Below are 22,281 nucleotides of genomic sequence, written 5' to 3'. Positions count from 1 at the left end.
AGGATGGTCGTCCGCCGCGCCGGATAAACAAATAAAGTCTTTTAACTTAACCTAACACACCTGAGGGGTACTGAACACAGGTGCACACGACAATATAAACAGCCACTTGAAAAAGCTGAATGTGCTATATGTAACTGTCAGGCAATTCAAGTATATGATGTTTGAAAGACAAATCTCATGGGAGGACACATTCAAGGGGTGTCGCACCCCCCTCCCCCCCCCCAGGGGCGGATCCAGGCGGCAACTTTGGGGGGGGCGGTTCCTTCGTCTGACCGGGGGGGGGGGGGTTGGTAGGGTAGGGATGAGGAGAGAGACAGGCACTACAGGCGGAGGGGGGGGCATGCTTTGGGGGGGGCGATCGCCCCTACCGCCCCCCCTCTGGATCCGCCACTGCCCCCCCCCCCCCCGATTTACGCCAATGCCTCTGAGTGGGTAGGTGCCAGTCATCCCTGGGCATCATCATCATTCCCTGCCGTGGGCAACTGCCAATAATCTCAGCAGCGGGCTCGGTGTAGCAAAATTATGGAGTCCGGCAGTGAAGATCCAGGGAACCCGGAAGACCCTGCTCCGGAAGCCGCCGCCGTGGAGGTCGCGAACGCCTGGCAGGCGGCCGACGACACCTCGTCGACGGCTAGCCTCGCAGGCATAGAAATCGACGTCGCGTCACCCGTTCAACCTCCGCCACAGCAGGCGACACAGGCGACGTCTCCCGGTTCGTCTTCCAACATCATCAAGCTGCAGAGCAGCGAGGGACACGTCTTCGAGGTGGACCTGCAGACGGCCATGGTGTCCGGAACGCTGCGGACCATGATGGAAGGTGCGGGTTCTCGTCATTTTAAAGGGACTCTAAAGAGAGAAACGGTTTTTCGTATTTTGGTAAATTTGCCGTTAGAAGACGCTTGGTAAGCGAGAAAACGCGCGCAAAGTAAATGCGTGTGGCGACGCCATCTTGAAATTCCCGCACCGAAAGTCTTGACGTCATAGATTTTGACGGCGTTTACTAGGGCCTTCGTTGTTCCTAATCGGTAAAAATGAAGTACATTGAGGGATCCAGAGAATTAACATAGCAAGTTTCAGGAAATTCTGTTGAGCCGATGTGGCCAAAATACGCAAAAGCACTTTGAATTCCGTTACGTCACCATCGGAGATTTCAGCGGGAAATTTAAAAGTGATACTTTCGACATTGATTTTCTCATCTATTATTAAACCTATGGAGGTTAAAATAACGACACTACAGTTTTCATAGTAAAACTTATCGGTCTAAATTAAATTTATTGTTTCATTTTAGTGTTCCTTTAAAGCGACAAAATTTTCGGAACTTGCACGTGCGACAAAGTGGACGGGTTGGTAAATAAAGTTGCATGGTAATTGATAAGCAGCTCAAAACATACACCCTGACCAAGGAAAGGAAACCATAGCGTTTCATAATAGTACGCTGATATCTGCCTCTAGTGTCTATGGAAGCTATACGTTGCAGCTTCCATAGACAGTAGAGGCAGGTATAGTTTCCTAATACACTAGACAGGAAATCTGGCGCTAGTGTCTATGGGAGCTGCAACGCATGGCGCTTTGGTCAGCGTGGGAATGCTGGGTAGCAGTGGCGTAGGCAGAAATATTTTCGGGGTAGGGGGGAGGGGGGGGGGGCACCTCCTTGATCCGACATTGGGTCTGGGCAGATAAGTGGGGCCGTGTTTCATCTTGTGCTCTATCCCATGGGGAAAAGATTTGGGGGGGGGGGGGGGTCACGGGCCCGGTGTGCCCCTCTCCCCCTGACTGTGACACTGCTGGGTAGTACATGGATGTGCCTAAGCTTCGTTCTTTCGGCGTGTGGCTCCGTGTGTCCTGGAGCCCCTCTGTCGCAAGACGAAGTTCAGCAAAAGTTCAGCGGTCCGACTCCACCACCTTGACTCTAGGCTGTCCAGATCAGCTCACGAGGTTCACAAGGAGCAGTTCTTTTGTTCGAAATAAAAGCCAAAACGCAACAATAAACAAAGCCACAAGTGCGTTCGAAGTCGCAAGCACGATGTCTAGGAAAATTCATGTACTACCCGTCATTCTCATGGGGTGCTCTCCTAGACACTGTCGAATTCCGTCATCTTGTCAACTTTCGTAATGGCGGCATTTTAAGCCAATCGCAGAGGCCGTAGCAGCCCTCCGGACCAATCAGACTTGACCAATGGCGGAATTTGGCAATGTCCAGAATAGAACCCATGGTGGCTGGACGATCGCAGCGCCAGAGTTCCCTCTAGTGAAAAAGAAATAAAAAAACTTTATTAAAGAAACGCGCAAGTCACGTAAACAGATGCTGACGTCAAACCAGTGGTACACGTCCATTTAATAATATACTCGCCTATCCAGACGACCTCACAGAGCACGCGTTAAGAAGTAAAAAGAAATCCGAAAAATGGGTTTAATGAACTGCCACACCAATCCTACGGCAGTGAAACGTAGGCGCCAGCTCTGATTGGTTCATAGGGCAGCTTTGACATCTGTGATGTCTTCAGCGTCCCTAATGTGATATGCTAAATCACGTCAAACTTACATGTTGACTAACTCTACTGCTGATAACTTCATGATGCTAGGTTCAGCATTAGAAGCGACAATGAAGGTTAATATTTCACTTTTGAATGCCACTCTGGTTGAAACTTGAAAGCTTGTTCGATGCCATGGATTTCGATGTCTTTCTTACTTTGCCCGATCTGTTAAGTAAGTTTTCCTAGCTGAAACGTACTTCGTTATGCATCTTCCTTCGTTAGAACACAATGTAATATATCTTTACCGATAAAGAATATATATGGTAGGCCCTTGCTGACACCGCCAATATAAGTGACGTCATGGTGCCAGTTGGTGGGGAAACTTCAAGTTGGCGTCGCTACTGTAATTTCTTTCTGCGCGGTTTCTGGCTTACAAAGCGTCCTCTTGCTGCAAGAATGGTGTTTTTATTGTCGCGGAAGAGCAATTTACCAATTACAAACGAAATAATTCTCTCTCTGAACCGTCTTGTTTATGTATGTTTTTTTCCCCTTGGCCTCTTACATGTGCCCACATTTGTAACGGTGCGGGACGATTTTTAACCAGGATTATCAGCGATTCTCAGGGCAGTGAAGTCTAACAGAACGTCTGAATAAGCCAAGTGACTTAAAAACGAATGTATTAATTAGCATTCTACAACTCCATACATTTCAATGATTGTCCTTGTAGGTATATCCGTGGGACGTACGCTGCTGGTAAATTCCACTGCACGTCCAGCGTGCTTAAATGTGCGGTTGTTTTCTTACTACGCAAAAACTACGTCCCTTATTTGTACCAGGGATGTTGTTTCCCGGATGTGGATGTTCGGGTTGAAATCGGATATCCACTGGATATCTGTGGTCATTTGGGTTTTTAGTACGGCTGCTTTGGCGAAGTGATGATTAATGTTGGCTAGTATTAGATAATATTGGCTAAATATGACTGATAAATTCATAGTGCTAGTGAACACACATTACAGTCTGTATGCACAGAACGACACAGGACGACCGCTATATAGTCTGTAGTGTGTGTTCGCTAGTATATTATGGATTCATCAAGCCTGTACCAACTAGCTCAGCTAAATTCATTACATATGACTGAGTAGTCAGTTTTCGCAAACTTTGGCAGTCAGCTTCTACAACACCAGTCAAAGTCGTGAAAGGCTCCTCATTCGATTTCAGTCCGATGGCGGTGTTACGCAGCAATTTTGTTTTTCAACCACACTGCATACGCAGACCTGGGCAAAATGAACACGGACGCCGACGAAGTGGTGCCCCTGGTGAACGTGAACACGGCGACGCTGAAGAAGGTGCTGCAGTGGGCCACCTACCACAAGGACGACTGGCTGCTGCTGGCTGAGGACGACGCGGCCATTGGGGCGCGACAGCCGCTGTCCTCGTGGGACGCCGAGTTCTTCAACGTGGACCAGGCCACGCTTTTCCAGATCATCGTGGTAATTGAACTCAATGTTAATCATAATAGCAGTAGAAAAGCTTCGGCTACCTTGTAAGACATGATAAAATTATGGTGCAGCGTAGAAGGATTACATACAAAAAGATCAGGCACAGAGCTGTAGCGAGACACTATCAGGGTAGGGGTGCACCGACCCCTGTTGATTTATATTCGTGCGTGTGTTAGAATATATGCGTACATGTCTATATACACATGCAAAATGTACAAATTTCGGGAGTAACCCCCCCCCCCCCCGAGAATCGGACAGGACGAACGCTGATTTCAAACTAAATTTATTATATAAAAGAGTGGAAAAGGAAAACCACCGTTATTTTGGCACACTTGTGCAGATGCTTGAAAAAATGTCTGCGGTATGACACCAGATTTTCGCAGTACGTTATGTTCACTATGTACAGTCGGATACAACTTCACTCAGGAGAGGCCCAAAGCGCGGCAGCCGGTCGCCTTCGCGACTAAGCAAATAGTCCCGCTCATGCACCCGGCAACGCAGCGTTACTAGAGTATGTTCTACTAACGTTGCGGCAATGTTCTAGCTCCGAAGGCGGAGTCACCGGCCGTCCGGCCCATGACGTCAGTATGAAGTGCGCACCCATTGGTGCAGGCTTGTGTGCATGCGCCTTTGAGGAGAAAATGCCGCGGACTTCTACTAAAGTTGTATCCGAATATATAGTATAGATTCAGCGAAGGCTGGCTGACAAATTAGTCGCACCTGCGGCGTCGGCCGCCGTCCACACCCCCACTGCGCATGCTCGGCTCGTATCGTGCCGGCAGCAAGCTTCTCCTCTCCCTCCCTCGCATGCTCGGCTCGTCTCGTGCCGGCAGCAGGCCTCTCCTCTCTCTCCCTCCCTCCTCTCCGTCCCTCCCTCCTCTCGATCGAACGCGGGCGGTGTTCGGAATTCAGTCAAGGGCGTCTTTACTTGGCTTTCGCTTGACTTAACGCTTTGCTTGACTCGAGTAGATGCGATGGAAGCAACAGTACCTTCAATCAGCGTCCCACCACTCGTTGAAGGCAACGTTACCCCACCCTCACCGTCGTCGGCGTCAACAACAGCAAGCAACGCAGAAGACAAGGCTGCGAAGAGACGAGCATGCGACGCTGAATGCAAGCGTTTGAAGCGAGCTGCGGACCCGGAACTTCGTGCACGAGAAGCTGCTGCGAGACGGCAACGACGGGCTGCGGATCCTGAACGTCGTGCCCGAGAAGCAGCAACCGTTCGTGAACGTCGAGCAGCGGATCCATCACTCGGGCAGCGCGACGCTTCTGCGAAACCCAATTACGCAACATTCACGCGATACCCCCACCACTCTGCGACGCATTTACTCGAGTTCCCCCCGTGGGAAGATGCGGGCGACATTTTTTTTTTCTTGAATCAGAAGGCTTCTAGTCTTTCGCGTTGGCTTGTTATCACGCCTGAAAACAGTCGAGGTGTCCGCAAGAAGAGGTTCACACTCACATTCACGGAAATGCAGTGCCAGATGAAAACTTGTGGCATGCTTAAGCTAGCTATAGGTGCTTTCTGAGCCGAATGTTTAAACACCAACCCCGTCTGTGCGATATAACACCTTCCGCAGACGAGGGGAATGTTGTGCACGACGCTATCTACGCCTATGTACTGAGCAGTGAAATATCAAGAAATGAGAAGTCGGTTCACAAAGTGGGCGAGTACTCCGAAACTTATCCCCCGAAAGCTCAGCCTGTTTTCTTAGTTTGATGGCTGTCGCGTGTCCTTACCTTCTCTGATGTGCATGGTCACTGGCATAGCCAGGGTGTGTTCAAACCTCGCCTCCCCCCTCCTTCGAAAATTTTCAATTTTCATGTGGCACACATACAAACATACGCACGAACATACATTAATGGTGATCAAACTCCGCCCCCCCCCCTCCCCCAGAAAAAAATTTCTGGCTACGCTCTTCTCATGTGTTAGCAAGAGGGAGCCTAAATGTAGTACTCTTAGGCCTTGTGTCATGTGCGACCGTTGTCTTTGAAGTGTTTAGGCGTGCGCTGCCCTAGGCAATGAAGAGACACACCTTTCCTTCGCGCTAGTTTCCTTTGCAAGGATGCAAGGATGCAAGGATGCTCCTACGCTAAAACGGCTGTACATTGTCGCAGGCCGCGGACTACTTGGACATCAAGGGGCTCATGAACTCTGCCTGCCGAACCGTGGCCAACATGATCCGAGCCAAGACTACCGACGAGATGAGGAAGCGGCTCTGCATCAGGAACAACTTTACGCCCTCCGAGGAGCAGATGGTGAGCACCTCGCAAGAGTATAGATAACAAACAGTACCCATGCGCGCATGGCGAATGCGGTGCAATGGATGGTGCACGGTGCAGCCTCAGCAGCGCCTGCGTATATATATATATATATATATATATATATATATATATATATATATATATATATATATATATATATATATATATATATATATATATATATATATCAAGCAGCTTTTAGCATGGCTACGCTATGCTAGGAGCTGCTTGGAACATACCCGTTCTCAGTAGCGCATACCCGCCCGAGATTATGCCAACGGCACGCGGAGTCTTGTCCAGCATAAAGAACTCCGCCGTAAAATACTCCTGTCATTCTGCTCTCGCGCACTTCTCTCCCGCAGCCTTGCTGCGTACACAGTCTTGTTGCGTACGCCCAACTAAAGGTGTGGCCCTATTCTGAAAATCGCGTGCGTACGTAAGAGCTCCGGCTTCGTTTACTTTCTGCGCATGCACAGTGTGCAGCACTCAACGCTAAATACTTGAGTTTGCGGATTTTCCGCTATACTAAAATTCTCTATGGTTAAGTTAAAACGTGAACAATGCCACTAGATCTGCTCGTTGTGTATGAAGCACATGCCCGAGTAAAAGAGTTGAACTCATCTTGATTATACTTGTTACTCTTGTTGGGAAGCCCTGATTTGCCGCACATATATAACTCTTTTTAAGGGGAGTTACATATATGTTAGAGTTGGAGCTTGCTCTCCTCTGAGCTTGCTTTGAGTAATATGACTTTCGAATTATTAATTTTGTTTGCCGGATCCCGTGAAGAGCGTATCAACGAAAATCTACGGTGTGACAGTTGCACTAAAGCTTGTAAACAAAGGTTTCTTGGCATTCAGATATGCCAGCGCACTGCTTGACTGACAAAAACATTAACGTCGACAGTCATCGTGGCCTTAGTTGTGCCGGAACTTTTCTACTGACATGTTTGCTTGTTTGGTTTCGTGCAGGTTAAGCGAGAGACTAAATGGTTCGACTAAACGCGTGACGGTCCCCAGGCTTAGGTCACGCAAGAGAGCACGGATTCGGCGCTGTCCAGGACGTGCACATCGATCATTTTCGTGTGGCACCCGTCATCGTTTTCTGAAAGTGGGCATTTCGCGACGTCGCGTTTTACAAAGGTTTCAGGGCACATTCCTTTGTCTTTGCTCTATATAAATACCCTGGCCAAACAAGCAGCTTTTTCTTGTTGCTTTATTGGGAGTCAAGACATTCGAAGTGCAAGTTTGTGAACCCATAACCACAATGACATATATTGGCGAGGCGACAGCAATATATAAAAATACCAGGAAATATGAGGTGCACATCGTTCCTGTCACGCCAGTCACACATGTCATTGGCTTAGACTGGGTAGTTTTGTTTTATTTTATCAAACTGTACATGAACATAGCTGTTTTCTAATATTCTTTTTCTTCAGCTCATTTCGTGAGGTGAACTCTGCAGTCTGCACGTACCCGTCACACCAATAACACAAGTGATTGGCTTGGACTGGGTAGCTTAATATACTTTTTTCTTTTCAAGCTATGTACGGACATTGCAATTTTCTAATATTCTTTTGCTTCTTTGCATTTCGTCACAGATTCCTTTATATAACAGTTTCTTACAATTAGCATGTTAGCTGTATTCTAATACTATTTTTTTAAAAACAGGTAGTAGTTTTCCTTTAACAGTGTTTCATACATCGTTCTAACTTGTACTTTATCAAACCATCAACATGGTGCGTCTTATTCTTCGTTCTTATAGCGTTTCCTTACAAGCACAGAATAGTACCGAAGCAATCGGTACGTTCGGAACGAAGTTGCGGCAATAATTAATTTTCGATCGTCATTGCTTTAATAATATTGGGTGGGAGTTAGTGCGCCATACGGTGGGGAGAGAGGGCCCAGAATTTCCAGTTCTTTCAGCCATGCTTGATGATGATGGAATTTCGCCTCCAGAGGAAAAGGGAGGTGAGCATGAGGTAGACGGACCAAAGGAAGGAGGGCACGAAAATGGCGGCGGCACCAGCGCTGACGGGTGCGAAGGACGAGAGCGTCGCGCCGGAGAACCCAGCCAACAGCACGGAGTCCACGAAGGCCTTGCAGGATAGAAAGGAAAGGATCAGTCGGTGGACAGTCATATTACGAACAAGCATGACCTTCCACGATAGAAAAGAATAAGCAGTCATTAGATGCAATATCGACAAGCATAACTTAAGAGACTGCACGTGACCGCGACTGCATGTCATCTCGAAGGTCACGTGACATAGTTTTACGGAAACCAGATATTTTTTTTTTTTGTGGCGCCAGAGAACCCTGCCAACATTAAGACTCCACCAATGCCTTGTAAGAAAGAAAAGCATAAACGGTGGATAGTTATTTGTGAACAAGCATGGCCTTCGAGGTAAGACCTTGCGTGATATAAAAGAAGCAGTGAATAACTTCAATATGTACAAGCTTCGCCTGCGGGACTGCACGTGATCTCGAATTCCATGTTACATTATTTTAGAGAAACCAGGGATAACTGTGGCGCCTTGTACGATAGGGGTTCAGTGAGCGTTGGAATGATCTGTAACTTGTGGATTTGCCTCATGGGTTCAAACGGCTTTGTGGCTTTGAAAATCGGTCATTTCGCACAAAATAACCCTAAATAAAGAAAACTAATGCGACAACTCGCAGTGGCAGAATGACAGGGGTCGAGTTCATGTAAGGTGAAAACCTCATTATCATTGATGCTTTTATACTAGAACGCTTATTCTACTTCACAAGGGAAATATACGTTATACGACGTGAAATCATGGTGTCGATAAACACGACGATAAGTTGTGGTGTGTGTGTGTGTGTGTGTGTGTGTCACCCTTCTTCATCCTGCGTCGTTTACTTGCGTTCAAAGTTGTATATAAATACGTGATACGAACTAGCCCACCTAGCTATAACTTAAATCTTTGTCCACCGCCCCCCCTCCGCCCCACCCCCGCGACCACCACCACATAGTGGGGAACCCTGCGCATGTCTATGACAACGCTATCGAAAATTGTATAGATGGTAGCGTATACCAGTCCCAGCCTGCGGCGTCCGAAGAGCAGCGGCACCCAGATCCAGGTGAGAGCCAGTTGCGTGCCGTACAGCTGCAGTGCGAACCTGGAGGAACCGTGGAAGCCCTGCTGCGCGTACACCATGTACGAGGCGAGCCCCATCGAGGCGTAGCACGCGTTGAACACCGGGAAGAAGAGCCACTGGCGGGGACACCACACTGGCTTGCGAAGGTTCTGCGAGATATAAGCACCACAGTGTATTCCGGGTGTATTAATGCACTGAGCGGTTATAGTAAAAAAAAAAAAAAAGCTGGGTTATGTTCTGCAGCCGATGACGTATTCAATCCTCCAGTACCTATTGGGCACATTGCCTTTAGTCTTTTAAAGCGCAGCTCTTAAGCGCACTTTCCTGGGCTAGTTGGTGTCTATGCTTGCTAAACATGTCATTCCTGGCGCAATGCGAAACCTAAAAGCAAGAGAAAAATTCGCGCTCCTCTGCATCTTCTCTGTCCTTTCTTCATGTTTCAAGCACTGCGCCAGAAATCGGCATAGCCGGCGAATCTATTGGCACGGGGGACGATGGAAGAGAGCGAGCGCGGAGCGCACAGGAGAGTGAATATGACAGTAATAGCTAGAGAGAGAAAGAGAGGAGGAAAGCGGAAGAGGACAGTTGTGACCGAGGAGAGGGAGAGCACCGCAAGAACGCGGATCAAAGACAACGGGTACCAGTAAGAGCCCCAGCGAAACCCAGCAAAGTTTTAGTTTGTCCGCAAACTTCTTTGAGTTAGCGTTATGCTGGATACGGCAGCCGTAAACGTGAGAGGCCCGATAGGTGGTGTCATCTGGCGGGGCCGAGATGAACCAGGCAAGTCGTTATCGCAGAAACCTGGTGCACTTTAAAAGAACTTGCTATTGGGCTAGTTGGTAGAACATTTCAAAAATAATTTGAGCGCAAAAACATGACACATTCATACCCGCACACACCCCATGTTTGGTTGGTGTTCGGTGCCTGTATGTGGGGATGCGTGCATGTGTGAATGTGTCGTGTGTTTGCGCTCAAATTATCTTTTAAAGGGACACTAAAGAGCAAAACGATTTTTCTCGCACTAGTAAAGTAGTCTTCCACGATACCAAAAAACACCACGCTTTCTGCGCGAAGACGCTTAATAAGGGAGAAAACGCGCAAAAAGAAAATACAGGTGGTGACGCCACCTTGGAATTCCCGCACCATTTGCCGTGAAGTCACATATCTTTGACGGCGCCTGCTTGGGCCTACGTAGTTCCCCATCGGTTAAATCGAAGTACATTGTCCTCTAAAGGGGCCAGAGACTTGACATAACGAGTTTGTGGAAATTTCGTCGAGCCAGTGGCGCCAAAATACGTTAAATGCTCCTTGAAGTCTTTTACGTCACGAATTACAAAGTTCGGCGCGAAATTTAAAAATGAAACTTTGAACTTGGTTTTCTCCTCTAATAATCAACCTATGGTGGTGAAATAAACTACACAAGAGTTCTCCGAGCACACTTTGTCAACCTAAACCAATTCATTGTTTCTCTTTAGTGTCCTTTTAAGTAGCGCACATCACTTCTCTGCTGGTGTAAATCCTCGGCAGCGGCCTACGAATTGCCTTTTCAAGCTTTCTTTTTTTCCTCAAGGACACTAGGCGAAAACAAACGAACGTGCCTATAATTGTGGTTACACGAAGCATCTCAAGATGTCGATAGCATCGCCTGGTAACCCGATATTCCGTAAGCCCCTTTTACTGGACAAGCTGAAAACCTCTATGAAGCACACCACTGGCTGATAGCTTCCGCATCATTGACTGGTAATGCTAAGTGTGAAACGAACGGTGTATAGTAAATTTCTTACGAAACATACGCACTCACGAAATGAAGAGATACAAATAAACTATATATAAAGGACCCGAAGCCCGAAAAGCCAGGCGCTGCATGCACAACACACGGCCAGCGCAGATCGTGATGGCTCCCGTCCTCTCAATCAAAGAGTTTACGGTGCGGAACCGCACCACCGCGCTGCCACGCCACTTCCGCCCTGCACGTAACCAGAAAGGCTTGACGAAAAACACATGCGCGGTGCCGCAGCGGGATGCACGGTTAATAAAACGAACACTTTACAGCGGCCATGCAGGAGGCAATGGCGGCGTTGATGTGACGTATGCGTTCCGTCAGAATTGCCTATACTCAACAGAGTATGTATACACCGCTGTATTATATGGGTCCATTACCCGTGGCGCCACGCACGCTATGCTCATTGTTTTGCCGCCAGTAAGCGCACGCATCGCGTCGTTCCTCCATACGAACTCTGCGGCCTGGCGCGTTCCACGAATGCGTCTGGGAGTATATTCGTCAATTGTCCGTGCATATGGTATTGCAGGTTTATTTCTATTATAGGAGGTTCCCGAAATAGCGGGCGAAAAAATTTTTAAACTTTCATTCATTCACTCATGGCCTCAGCCCTGTCGGGCTTTTACATTAGTGGAGATTGGTCGTATAGCAATACAGGCAGCCATCGTCGTTATTTCAGCGCCAAAACAATAGAAACCATTCGCACACATACTACGAATAAACCGTGTGAGTGCGGATATCAAAAGTCACATTATTATTTTACAAGCGTATCTTTAAGTAAGTATGGACTATACAACAGGAAGGACTAAAATGTAGCCAAGTTTAAAAAAAAAAATGTTATGCTATAGAGGGCAGTCTTGAAAAAAAATACTGAACACATTTTTTTTTCAAGAAAAGTACCTTATACATCGGTGAGTTCACTACAATATCCAACTGCTTGTCCGGTACTGCGATAGTTTTGCGAAAATGATATATGCCTATAACGCAATTATTTCGAACCACGGGCATTGAAATAGAGGAAGATACAGTAATTTGGTTGCACCTTGGATTCGCCTTACCGCAGATTCGAACGCTACAATATTGCCACGCGCGCTTTATTTGCTTTTTATGTGACTGGTCCGTTACGCGTATATATAATCACTGGCGCAAACCGCACCCGAATGTCTGCGAACCTTCCATGTAATTTCAGAATCTTCCGAGAGGCTTGAGCGCGCAAACGCGAGCAGTTGAGTTCATGCCGCAACTAACGCGGCCACCAGCGACAAGGCTCGGAAGTTCGATGCCCCACGTGTAAATGCCGACACTACTTACCGCAGATCAGATTATCGACGGCCGATGCTCTGTCTGCGGCTATCAGAGTTCAGCGTGTGTCCGCTTGTAGTTGACTTCTCGTTTACCGGGCACAGGTTTGCCCAAATAAAAGGTTTCGTCTCGAACCCTCCGACTGCTGCCTTCGTCAGCGTCACAACCACGCGACAATATGATTCGAGGTAGCAATTAAAGATATCATATATTCATATGGTTGTAGATGCAGATTTGATTACCGTCATCCGATTATTAGTCCCAGGTCTGCAAAACGCTGGCGAATTTCATTTAGGAAACCGTATACGTGGAATGCTGAAGGCCGCAACCCTTACAGAAGTATATTTAGACAGTTTATAGACACTCTAAAAATGGGTTTAGACAGTCTATAGACTGAATAAATTAATTTTTGTAAGGGAACTGTGCCACCGGAGACAGTGAGGCGTAACCATGGCTACGCCTCAACATCGGGCGCCCATGAAATGAGCGTCGTTGTCTCGAACGCTTCATCTCCTGACGTCACCGAAGCAGCCATTTTGCTGTACAGCCAACACAACGGTATCATGCGCTTATGTCCTGAAACACAGTAGAAGCTGCACACGGCACAACAAAAAAGTGTTTGATGACGTCACGTGCAAATAATCAGTAAAACTAGACAGTATATTAAAAAATAAATTTGGAAGTTCTGTGTGCCAAAGCGGTGATATGGTCATTACGAGGTAGGTACTGGTGGGGGACTGCAGATTTATTTTTGCTATTTCTTTAACCTGCGCATAAATCTAAGCACGCAGTTCTACAGCGGCTTAATTATAATCATCTTCATTATGCTTAGATTCAGTATATACTCCTTCCTTCGTGTATTGTCCGTTTGTGCGCTACCCAACAATGGATATTTAAATACTTTCGAAAGCATTTCCCGGCGCAGCTCATCGACAAGCCGTCCGCTTGTGAAAGAAGATTTCTTATATTTATATAGCATCATCATTTCATGAAACAGGCACAAGTCTGTAACGTCACGAAGCTGCATGAAGCCAAGACAAGACATTGTCTCATCCACGTACTACTGATAATCATTCCTGTGCTGCGTTGCAAGTCGCCCGGGCTTTGACAAAGCGGATGCTTAGACGATGCCATCGCCACGTGAGTCATCCTTGCATCTTAATAATTTCGCTTTTTTAAAAATCGTTTATTGCGTAACAACTTCGTTACCATTACAAATAGCGAAAGGAAGTGCCAGCGGACAGTGGTTTTATGGCGCGGCAACTGCACGGTGCGAATGTTTGGGAAAGCGCTTTTTCTTATCTGTTTGTGTGTGTGCGTGCAATACTGAATGCATTACCGTCGCGGGAACAAATCCCGGCCGCGGCGGCCGCATTACGATGAAGGCGAAATACTAGAGCCCTGTGTACTGAGATTTAGGTGCACGATAAAGAACACCAGATGATCGAAATTTCCGGAGCCCTACACTGCGGCGTCCCTCATAATCATGTCGTGGTTTTGGGACGTAAAACCCCAACAATAATTATTAGTACTGGTATTCGGTTCGATGGGAATCTCGTAGTTCCTGTTATGAATGGTTATATCTTATCTGTAAGCTAAGAGATATGCGGTTAGATGTCTGAATTTCAAAGGACCAACTACGACGACTAACTCGTGTATTTTACTTCTCACGGTTACAAGTCAAGTCTGGAAAATTCGATAACGAACGCTTCACGCGCTGTGCGCTAGCGCGCCGCGTATCAAAAGGCCGGTAGCCTTATCTCTTTTCTGCACGTCGGCCGGGGATATATAAATTCTGGGGTCCAAAGTGACAAAACCACGACATAATTATGTGGCATATCATTTCATTTGGTGATAACATTTTAGCACGCGTGCACACATAGCACCAATAAAACACCTGACACGATTCAATTGATCAGCTTTGGCCATCGTACCTCGTACCAGTGACGATGCTCTCTGCGGAGGTACTGAGAACAAAAGGCACCGCCGATGCTTGGAATCAGCGTGATGACCACCGGAACGCCGTACTTCTTCAGCTGCGAGAACGAAATGACATTGTGGAGAAGCCTTACATTTTCGATGGAGGCGAAAATCATTGAGGCCGTGTACTTAGATTTATGTGCACGTTAAAGAACACAAGATGGTCGAAACTTCCGAAGCCCTCCGCTACGGCGTCCCTCATGATCATATCGTGCTTTTGGGACGTTGAACCCCAACAATTATTATTAGCGATAAGCCTTTATGGGAAACTCCGGCGTCTTTTAAAGGAAATTATGATATCGCCTTTTACAAATGGTAATAACAGTCCTGTTACAGGTATAGGGAAGTTTAAGCTTGCTCAGGAAGTCATCAATAATTTCAGACAACCAAAAAATTCAGGAGTTCTTGCCCTACCGGTAAAATGGGGGCAACTTGGTGTGTGCGTGCAGTACATGCTACTTCTCTTTGTTTCTTTCTTTCTTTCTTTCTTTCTTTCTTTCTTTCTTTCTTTCTTTCTTTCTTTCTTTCTTTCTTTCTTTCTTTCTTTCTTTCTTTCTTTCTTTCTTTCTTTCTTTCTTTCTTTGCTACTTTCTTTCTTTATTTCTTCCTTTCCTTACTTCTTTGCTACTTTCTTTTCTTCTTTCTTTATTTCTTTCCTTCTTTGCTTCTTCCTTTCTTTTCTTATTTCTTCCTTTCCTTCCTTCTTTGTTTCCTTCTTTCCTTCTTTCTTTCTTTATGATTGCGCAATGCTCCCTCCCTAACTTTTTCCTTCCTCCATGCCGGGAATTGGACCGTCATCCACGCGCTTAGCAGCGCGACACCTTCAGTTGCTGCAGGCAACCACGACGGCCGTGCGTTCATATTCAGGCAACAATGAAATGTGGCAACGGGCAATGACAAGTGACCTCGATAAAATATCTGACTGTCTTATCAGAAACGGCTGATCGCCGACAAGCCCGCCATCGAAAGGGCATCAGTTATTGGAAAATGGCGCATATATATATATATATATATATATATATTATATATATATATATATATATATATATATATATATATATAATTTTATTGAGATCAGTGGACACCGACGAAAAATTACCGGCTTTGCTCCTTAAGCATCCCGCCTCATATGACCCGACTTTCAAAATCGTTGGATCTGATTATTCATCTACAACCTACGGCCCAGTTTTGTGACATCCGATTTAGTTCTGTCGAAATAAATCAATATTTAGGGTGACATTTTACGAAGTTTCAGAAAACCTCCTTTGCGAGGCAATACATTTGCGATCCTTGATTTCGATAAAACAAAGAGGCCAACGGGCGATAGTTTAGCTGGAAAATGAAAATGCGAAATGCGCTAATTATCCAAATCGTACTAAATAATTTTCTGTATAAGTAGTCAGCGGCACATATTGTAATTTGCAAATTGCAGACGTTGACTTCGCAAAGGGCACATCCACTTGGAATGACCTACGAATCCATGGTACTTTTCTTTCCGGCATGGTCTAAAGACAAGCTGCAAAAGCGATTATTTTGAATTCATCAGATTAAATTGTGGCCTAATTGCTTTTTTTCGCCCACGAGAAATATCAGCCAGTAGGTTAGCAACTTAGCTAATCTTTAACAACTTAACCAACTAAGCTGAGGCATGCTTGGTTTGTTTGTCGATGTGCTTGGACGCCACATCGCGACATTGTTTACTGGCTTTCGCGTTTCATTAACTGTCTGTACATTTTGTGCGCTAAACGGCGATCGGTTTATGGGAACGCTAAAGCAATTAACAAGATATCTGACGCGTTTAAAAATGTAAAAATTGTGTGACTTACCAGGCCGCAATAAGGCTTCCCGATCTGAAATAGATGAAACATAGATTGGTCGAAGCCGCACGAATAGAAACTCCATTTTCATAAATAAGCAGGATAAACTCGCACGCGAGAATTCGTGAGAGCAACTCAAATTCTGTGCAACTAAATCCAATGCGCTCGTTGCGTTTATTTTAATGTCATCCTGTACAACATGGAACGTCATTGAAAGTTTCGATTTATATACTCACGATTCGGACGTTGAGCCGAAATGCGATTGCCGAATTATTTGTGCGCAAGCATTTGTAACAAGCAGCAACTTCGAGGCCAGTGTTTTGCCAAGAGAAGTTCATATTCTTCAGGTTTATCATACAAATCGCACAACAAGTCTCCGTGTTCGCATATTAAGAAAATAGATATATTGCATTATTTATAGGAAACTGCTTTATTCCCTCTTAGTTAACTGTTTTCGTCAAAGGAAAAAAAAAATGGCGCCACTGTGCATTCATAAGTAAGTAATGGTCGTGCACCTCACACCAGTGACTGCGTAGCACACATACCGCCATTTGCAATCATAGTTTCGGATTCTCTAATTATGCTCAACGCCGCTATGTGGCGGTATTGGCGCTGCTGATGCGTGTGGGTCATTAGTATTCGGCAATTGGTAATACGCGTACGCACATGAGGGATAGAGGAGAACAAGAGATGTCACTCAGCTGTAGCCTCGATGATGGCACCTTCGCTGGCAGTGCATCACCGTTTCTTCGGGACTCATAGCCACGCGTGGGCTTTCGGGAAATAGGCACCGCATGAAAGCCTGACATTTCAAAACGTCCTTTGGTTCGTAGTAGCTCTTGGCGGAGCCGTCATCATAACAAGCCTCCCAATGGCTCTTGTGTATAGACCTTTTTTGCAGGAGAGCAGAAACACTTTTCTGGACTGTGGCACCGGAGTAGAAAGGTTGACGTCGCTGCCTCGGCAGTGCATTTCTGGGGGGTCATATACAACAGCGCAGAGAGGATTATGGCGGAGCCCAAGAAGCCGTTGTAGAAAAGGCACGTATACCTTAGGAGAAACACCTCCTTTCTGGATTGTTGCACGGGAGTACAAAGGCTGGCGTCACTGCCTCGGCAGTGCGTTTTTGCGAGGTTACGCGTATTTACCACAGTCCAGAGGGGCTCATGGCGGCGCGCAAGGAGCCGTCTGCAAAAAGGTGTATACACATTTTCAATGAATATACAGCGCACCTCCTTTCCGTGTTGTTGCACGGGGGTGAGAAGCGCGACGTCGCTTCCTCGGCAGTACGTATTTTTGGCGGGTCGCGCATATTTGCAACATCCCCACAGGGCACTATACTGGCACCCAGGGAGCATTCGTTGAAAAGATGCATACTTTTCCTCCACCCCGCCACGGTGGTCTAGTGGTTATGGTGCTCAACTTTGGACCCGAAGGTCGCGGGATCGCATCCCAGCCACGGCGGCTGCATGTTCGATGGAGGCGAAAATGCTTGAGGCCCGTGTAATTAGATTTAGGTGCACGTTAAGGTACCCCAGATGGTCAAAATTTTCGGAGCCCTCCACTACGGCGTCCCTCGCACTCATGTCGTGGTTTTGGAACGTTAAACCCCAACAATTATTATTATTATTATTATTATTATTATTATTATTATTATTATTATTATTATTATTATTATTATTATTATGTACTCTTCCCCGTAATCTCCACGTGCTTGCCGGCTAGAAATTACCGCTTGCCTGTCGCGTGTTGGTGGACAATATTCTATGTTCACGGTGATGGCATTCACGGTTAATGACAGTGAATGCTACTCACCTGTGCGAAGGGGCATACGTCGCCGCACCCTTCGGCGCTGTTGTGAGCCGGGACCTTCGGCGCGGAATGGTGGGGATGGTGCGGCTCCAGTCCGGACACGTCGACGATGCCGAACTTCATCTTGAAGCAGGCCGGGTCCGCGTCGACAGACCTCCCGATTACTGTGGACGCCTCAGACCGGATGTAGCTGCTGGCCGGTGAATCTGAGACGCGTGTGTGAAGTGAAGTTTTATTTCCTTTTCATAGAAAGGAAGAAGCCGGGGCAAAAGGCTGGAAAGCCTGACGAAGGTCTCGGCTCCCCTGTACAGTTTGGCATAAAAAACACAAAAAGATATGAGAAAACATAGTAATATAAATACAAATATCAGATGCACTCGCAGGTACTATACATAAAGCAGATTCTAAGTTTGCAATAATGAAAATAAGGTTCAACAACGTTGTTTGTTGGGCGAGTTGGAACAAGTCAGTCATAATGATATTTAGCGCGAACAGTAGACAACAGACAAAGGAGAGGACGTGGACGCAGCGGCTAATAGGGTTATGCGAAACACAGACCGGAATCAATTAAATATTCCTTAGTTTCTTTTTTTATATGTAACTTCAATGAAACGAAAATGTGTCGAGTAAAAGACAGCACGTTGATTCATATTTATTGCTGCTGAAGCTTGTCAATGTGCATTGCCCTTTCCCACACTTAGTTCAGTTGAAATAGCTCCTTAGGGCAGCGAACTATATATGTGTGCCTGCCCTCACCCGACGCATTTTTTGAATTCTGCCGTTGCTATCTCAGGCGACAGCAAAAGCCCTAGCGAGGAAAGAAGGTAGCCCGACATTGGCACGCAGGATGTACGCGGATTTCTACGTGGAATATAGTGAAGCACGGATCAGCCAAAGGCGGGGATGCGCAGCACCGACTCAGATATATTAGCAGTGCGCACCACCGCCGTATTGTCAAGAGGGATGGAGGCATATTGTTCATTGAAATTCATTCATTCGCTGTCATCTTACGTATTGAAATCGCATACAGACGTATGCGGGTGCACTTGGATGATGAGCGGCTCTGGGACGATGTGTAGTAATTCTAGTACTTGACGGTCCTTGCACCTAAATTCGAGTGCAAGAGCCTTTTGTATGACGCGCCTGAATGTTGTAGTTTAGTCTAAGCTGTCAGGAATGAACTCACGGGTTTGTTATCAGGTAAAAAAAAGCAACATCTTATTATCTATGAGATTATAGTCATTCGTGTTTATTAGAATGTGGATATCTTCCTCTAGTTTCCATTTATCTTGCAGTATAAGTCTGTAGTATTTTGAATCACTATACATATATACATTATCCGCTCTGTTGCTATAGGCTGCGAAACTTGCCGAAAAAATTTAGAGACTTACAAACAAAGAAGAAAGGAAGGTGTGCAAAATCTGCGGAATTCCCTTCTGCCGCATTACTGTTGACGCTTGAAACTTGAAAGTGTAGCTAAACTCAGAGAGATATTTCGGGTTGCAAAGCATGAATAGCATCAAAATCTTGTCTCGGAACGGCAAAGTGGCCTATATATCAGCGGCTTTCAGCGAGCTCACAAGCACGGTGGTCAACTTACGTTGTGGCGCCTTGCGCGAATCCTTCCTTGCTCTGTAGTTTTGCGGTGGTACTTGGCCGGTTCCTCTGGTCCCATCATGGTAACGATGGCCAGAAATTTTGCCGTCGGCTGACGTCTATCCCGCCATTTCCAATTCTTCTTCCTTGTCTTCGATGAAGTGGTGTAGAGATGAATCACACGGGTGTCTCCTTTCGAAACGCACAGTGACAGGTGATGATGATTATTAAGATAATGACGATGATGATGATAATGATATCCTCTTCGTAATTGCGCTCACACACAAAGTGGGATGGACCAAGAACCATGACTGGTGCCACTCAGCTTATCGTTAGTTATTGTTAGTGTACCGCATTCGTTATGCAGCGAGCACTGCTCATAAAGTAATAAGGACTTATTGGTCTTAAGTGTACGAACCTTGATGATTGCCTGTTCCCGGGAGGTTGTGCTGTTCGGCGTGACCAAGCCCATCGAGCCCTACTTTTGAAAGATGCCGATTTGGCCTCGCTCTTGTAGACATTTTTCCATGTAACCACTTATTCGTGTTTACGTCTGTGTTATTTGTTTTTTTTTTCTCTCTCTTTCCTTCCTATCTTCATTCCCCCTATGTCTCCCCTTTCCCAAATGAGCAGGCAGGCGTTGTGCCCCTTTAGGTGGCAGTTATCAGCCTGTTCCCTCCCTATTTCCTCTGTGTCTTCATGTTTTCTATGTATTCAAACCAAATAAATAAATAATATATAAATCGTTAATTTTTATTTCTCTTTCTCTTATTTTTGTCATTTCTGTGGGAACTATTGGCCCTTAATAGCTTCTAACCTCTTCTCACGACGTCGCGACATCTCAACTCGTGAATCCAAGCGGAATGCTCAGGGGAGAGAAATGTCAATACTGACGTCCAGTGTGGCCAGCTGGCAATTATAAATCAGCGTGTTGCCATTTCCGATATAGGAAAAAAAAAACATGGTGCGTATGCTGTAAAGACTAAGAAAAGAAAAAAAATGCCCCCACCTCCCCGAACGGAATCGTGAGGAAATGCGAATGCATTTCTTGCGCCGAGAGTACACGGCGTAGTAATTTTAATGGCGTAAAGCTGGACACATCGACGCGCTCAAGTGTCTCCCTTGTGGGCGCCTCTTTCAACGAGCGCTTCCTACGTGCGTTCGTAATCACCTCGGGGATGTTGCCACCGCCTTCAATGCCGCGCAAACGCGTTTAGAACGCGCTGTTTTTAGGCTGTGCCAAGACAGCACAAACGCTACAAACGCGTTTCAAACGCACTGCATTGAGGCGGCGGCGCAGGGAGGAGAGAGAGCGAACGGCAAGAGAAGGCGCGGCGAAGCACTGCACCTACCCTCTCCTACACTCTCTCCACACACGCGGGAGCTCGGATGCGAGCGCCCTCACACGCCAGAGCGCGCTCCTCCTCTCCACTCACTCTCCGCTACTCCGCCCGCACCACCTGCTCCGGTTGCTAGGGGCGAGGATAAGCGCGCGCGCCCGCAGCTGTTGCAATGGGAGAGGGAGTGAGAGCGGAGAGGCGCGCGGACAACGCCGGATGCCTCACATAGCCCGACTAAGAAATGCATTCGCATTTAAAACGCGTGCGCCGATCCACTCAAGTGCATGAATTGTAATCGCCATTTCTGCATTGCTGGATCCTTTGAGGACTACGATAAAATGTGAGATGAACTCAACTAACTGACAAGTACAGCTGATTTAGTGCGAAAACATGCAAGCATAAAGACATCGTCTAGTGGGGTACTAAAATGTTGTCAGAGCAATTTTGTAGGCTCTATTGTCGCATACCGGGTCTCGTGCTTGCTGACAGTGGCGGATCCAGAGGGGGGGCGGTAGGGGCGATCGCCCCCCCCCCCCCAAAGCCTGTGTTACTACTACACCCCCTCCCCTTCCGTCCAGTGCTTGCGTCCACCTCCTTTGCAGGTTGTCCCGGCGACCCCTGCCCAAACCGCAGAGGAAGCCGAATGGCTAGAGCGTTCGCTTCCAATGCGGGAGCTACTGAGTTCGATTCTCAGTGCCGCCGGACACCCGCCGGTTTTTCTAATAAGCACAAGAGTTGCCCCGGCCTGCCAGTTTGTGTTCTGGGAACTCGAGACGGTGCCCTCGTCTTTCCTCCAACTTTTTTCACTCTCTTTTTCAACAACGCTGAGCCTCTGTCTGCTACTTTAATCCCCCACCTCTGAACAGGAGGGTTGAGATGTCCTTCTCGACGAGAGACACCCTGTGCTTTTCTCTTCTTCTCTATCCAAGAATTTCATCTCCTCAACCCCCTTCCTCAGCAAAAGGGCGTGACAGCTTAAAGGAGCATTGACACAAAAAGTTTGAATCTTGTTTTTTCTACGGATGGAAAGCTCGTTTCCTCGAGCGCGCGACGGTTAATTTTTTGTAGATGGTTTTATAGCGCCCAGTCGCAGTTTCGGTTTCAGAGAGCGCCGAGTGAACACAGAATAGTTATCATGTAAATAGTTATGATGTGTATCGAGAGGGCAGCCACTCTACCGCAGAGAGACAGCGAGAGACACACTATGCGACCCCCCCTCCCTCCCTAGCCACCCCACCGGCTACAATGGAAGCGAAGAAGCCGGCACAGCGCTAACAGCGCGTCGTCATTCCTT

General features: G+C 46.8%; 2 protein-coding genes across 2 annotated transcripts; one reads left to right on the top strand and one right to left on the bottom strand.

Annotated features, from left to right (window-relative positions):
- The first annotated feature begins 520 nt into the window (after positions 1 to 520).
- LOC119402714 (S-phase kinase-associated protein 1) lies at positions 521 to 7,423 on the top strand. Its single transcript, XM_037669813.2, has 4 exons — positions 521 to 817; positions 3,747 to 3,964; positions 6,095 to 6,235; positions 7,213 to 7,423. The coding sequence occupies exons 1-4, from the start codon at positions 523 to 525 to the stop codon at positions 7,240 to 7,242; spliced, it is 684 nt and encodes a 227-aa protein (XP_037525741.1). The 5' UTR covers positions 521 to 522; the 3' UTR covers positions 7,243 to 7,423.
- Positions 7,424 to 8,144: 721 nt separating this feature from the next.
- Positions 8,145 to 19,729, bottom strand: LOC119403208 (translocator protein). Its single transcript, XM_049418227.1, has 6 exons — positions 19,652 to 19,729; positions 18,339 to 18,354; positions 18,055 to 18,257; positions 14,377 to 14,478; positions 9,297 to 9,509; positions 8,145 to 8,339 (listed from the first exon to the last, which is right to left on the bottom strand). Exons 1-6 carry the CDS (start codon positions 19,727 to 19,729, stop codon positions 8,163 to 8,165), a joined length of 789 nt encoding a protein of 262 aa, XP_049274184.1. The 3' UTR covers positions 8,145 to 8,162.
- Positions 19,730 to 22,281: the final 2,552 nt, after the last annotated feature.

The sequence above is a fragment of the Rhipicephalus sanguineus genome, chromosome 8 (assembly GCF_013339695.2).
Source record: "Rhipicephalus sanguineus isolate Rsan-2018 chromosome 8, BIME_Rsan_1.4, whole genome shotgun sequence".
NCBI lineage: Eukaryota > Metazoa > Arthropoda > Arachnida > Ixodida > Ixodidae > Rhipicephalus > Rhipicephalus sanguineus.
Note: the sequence above shows the minus strand (reverse complement) of the source record. Positions and strands in the feature narration are given on the sequence as shown.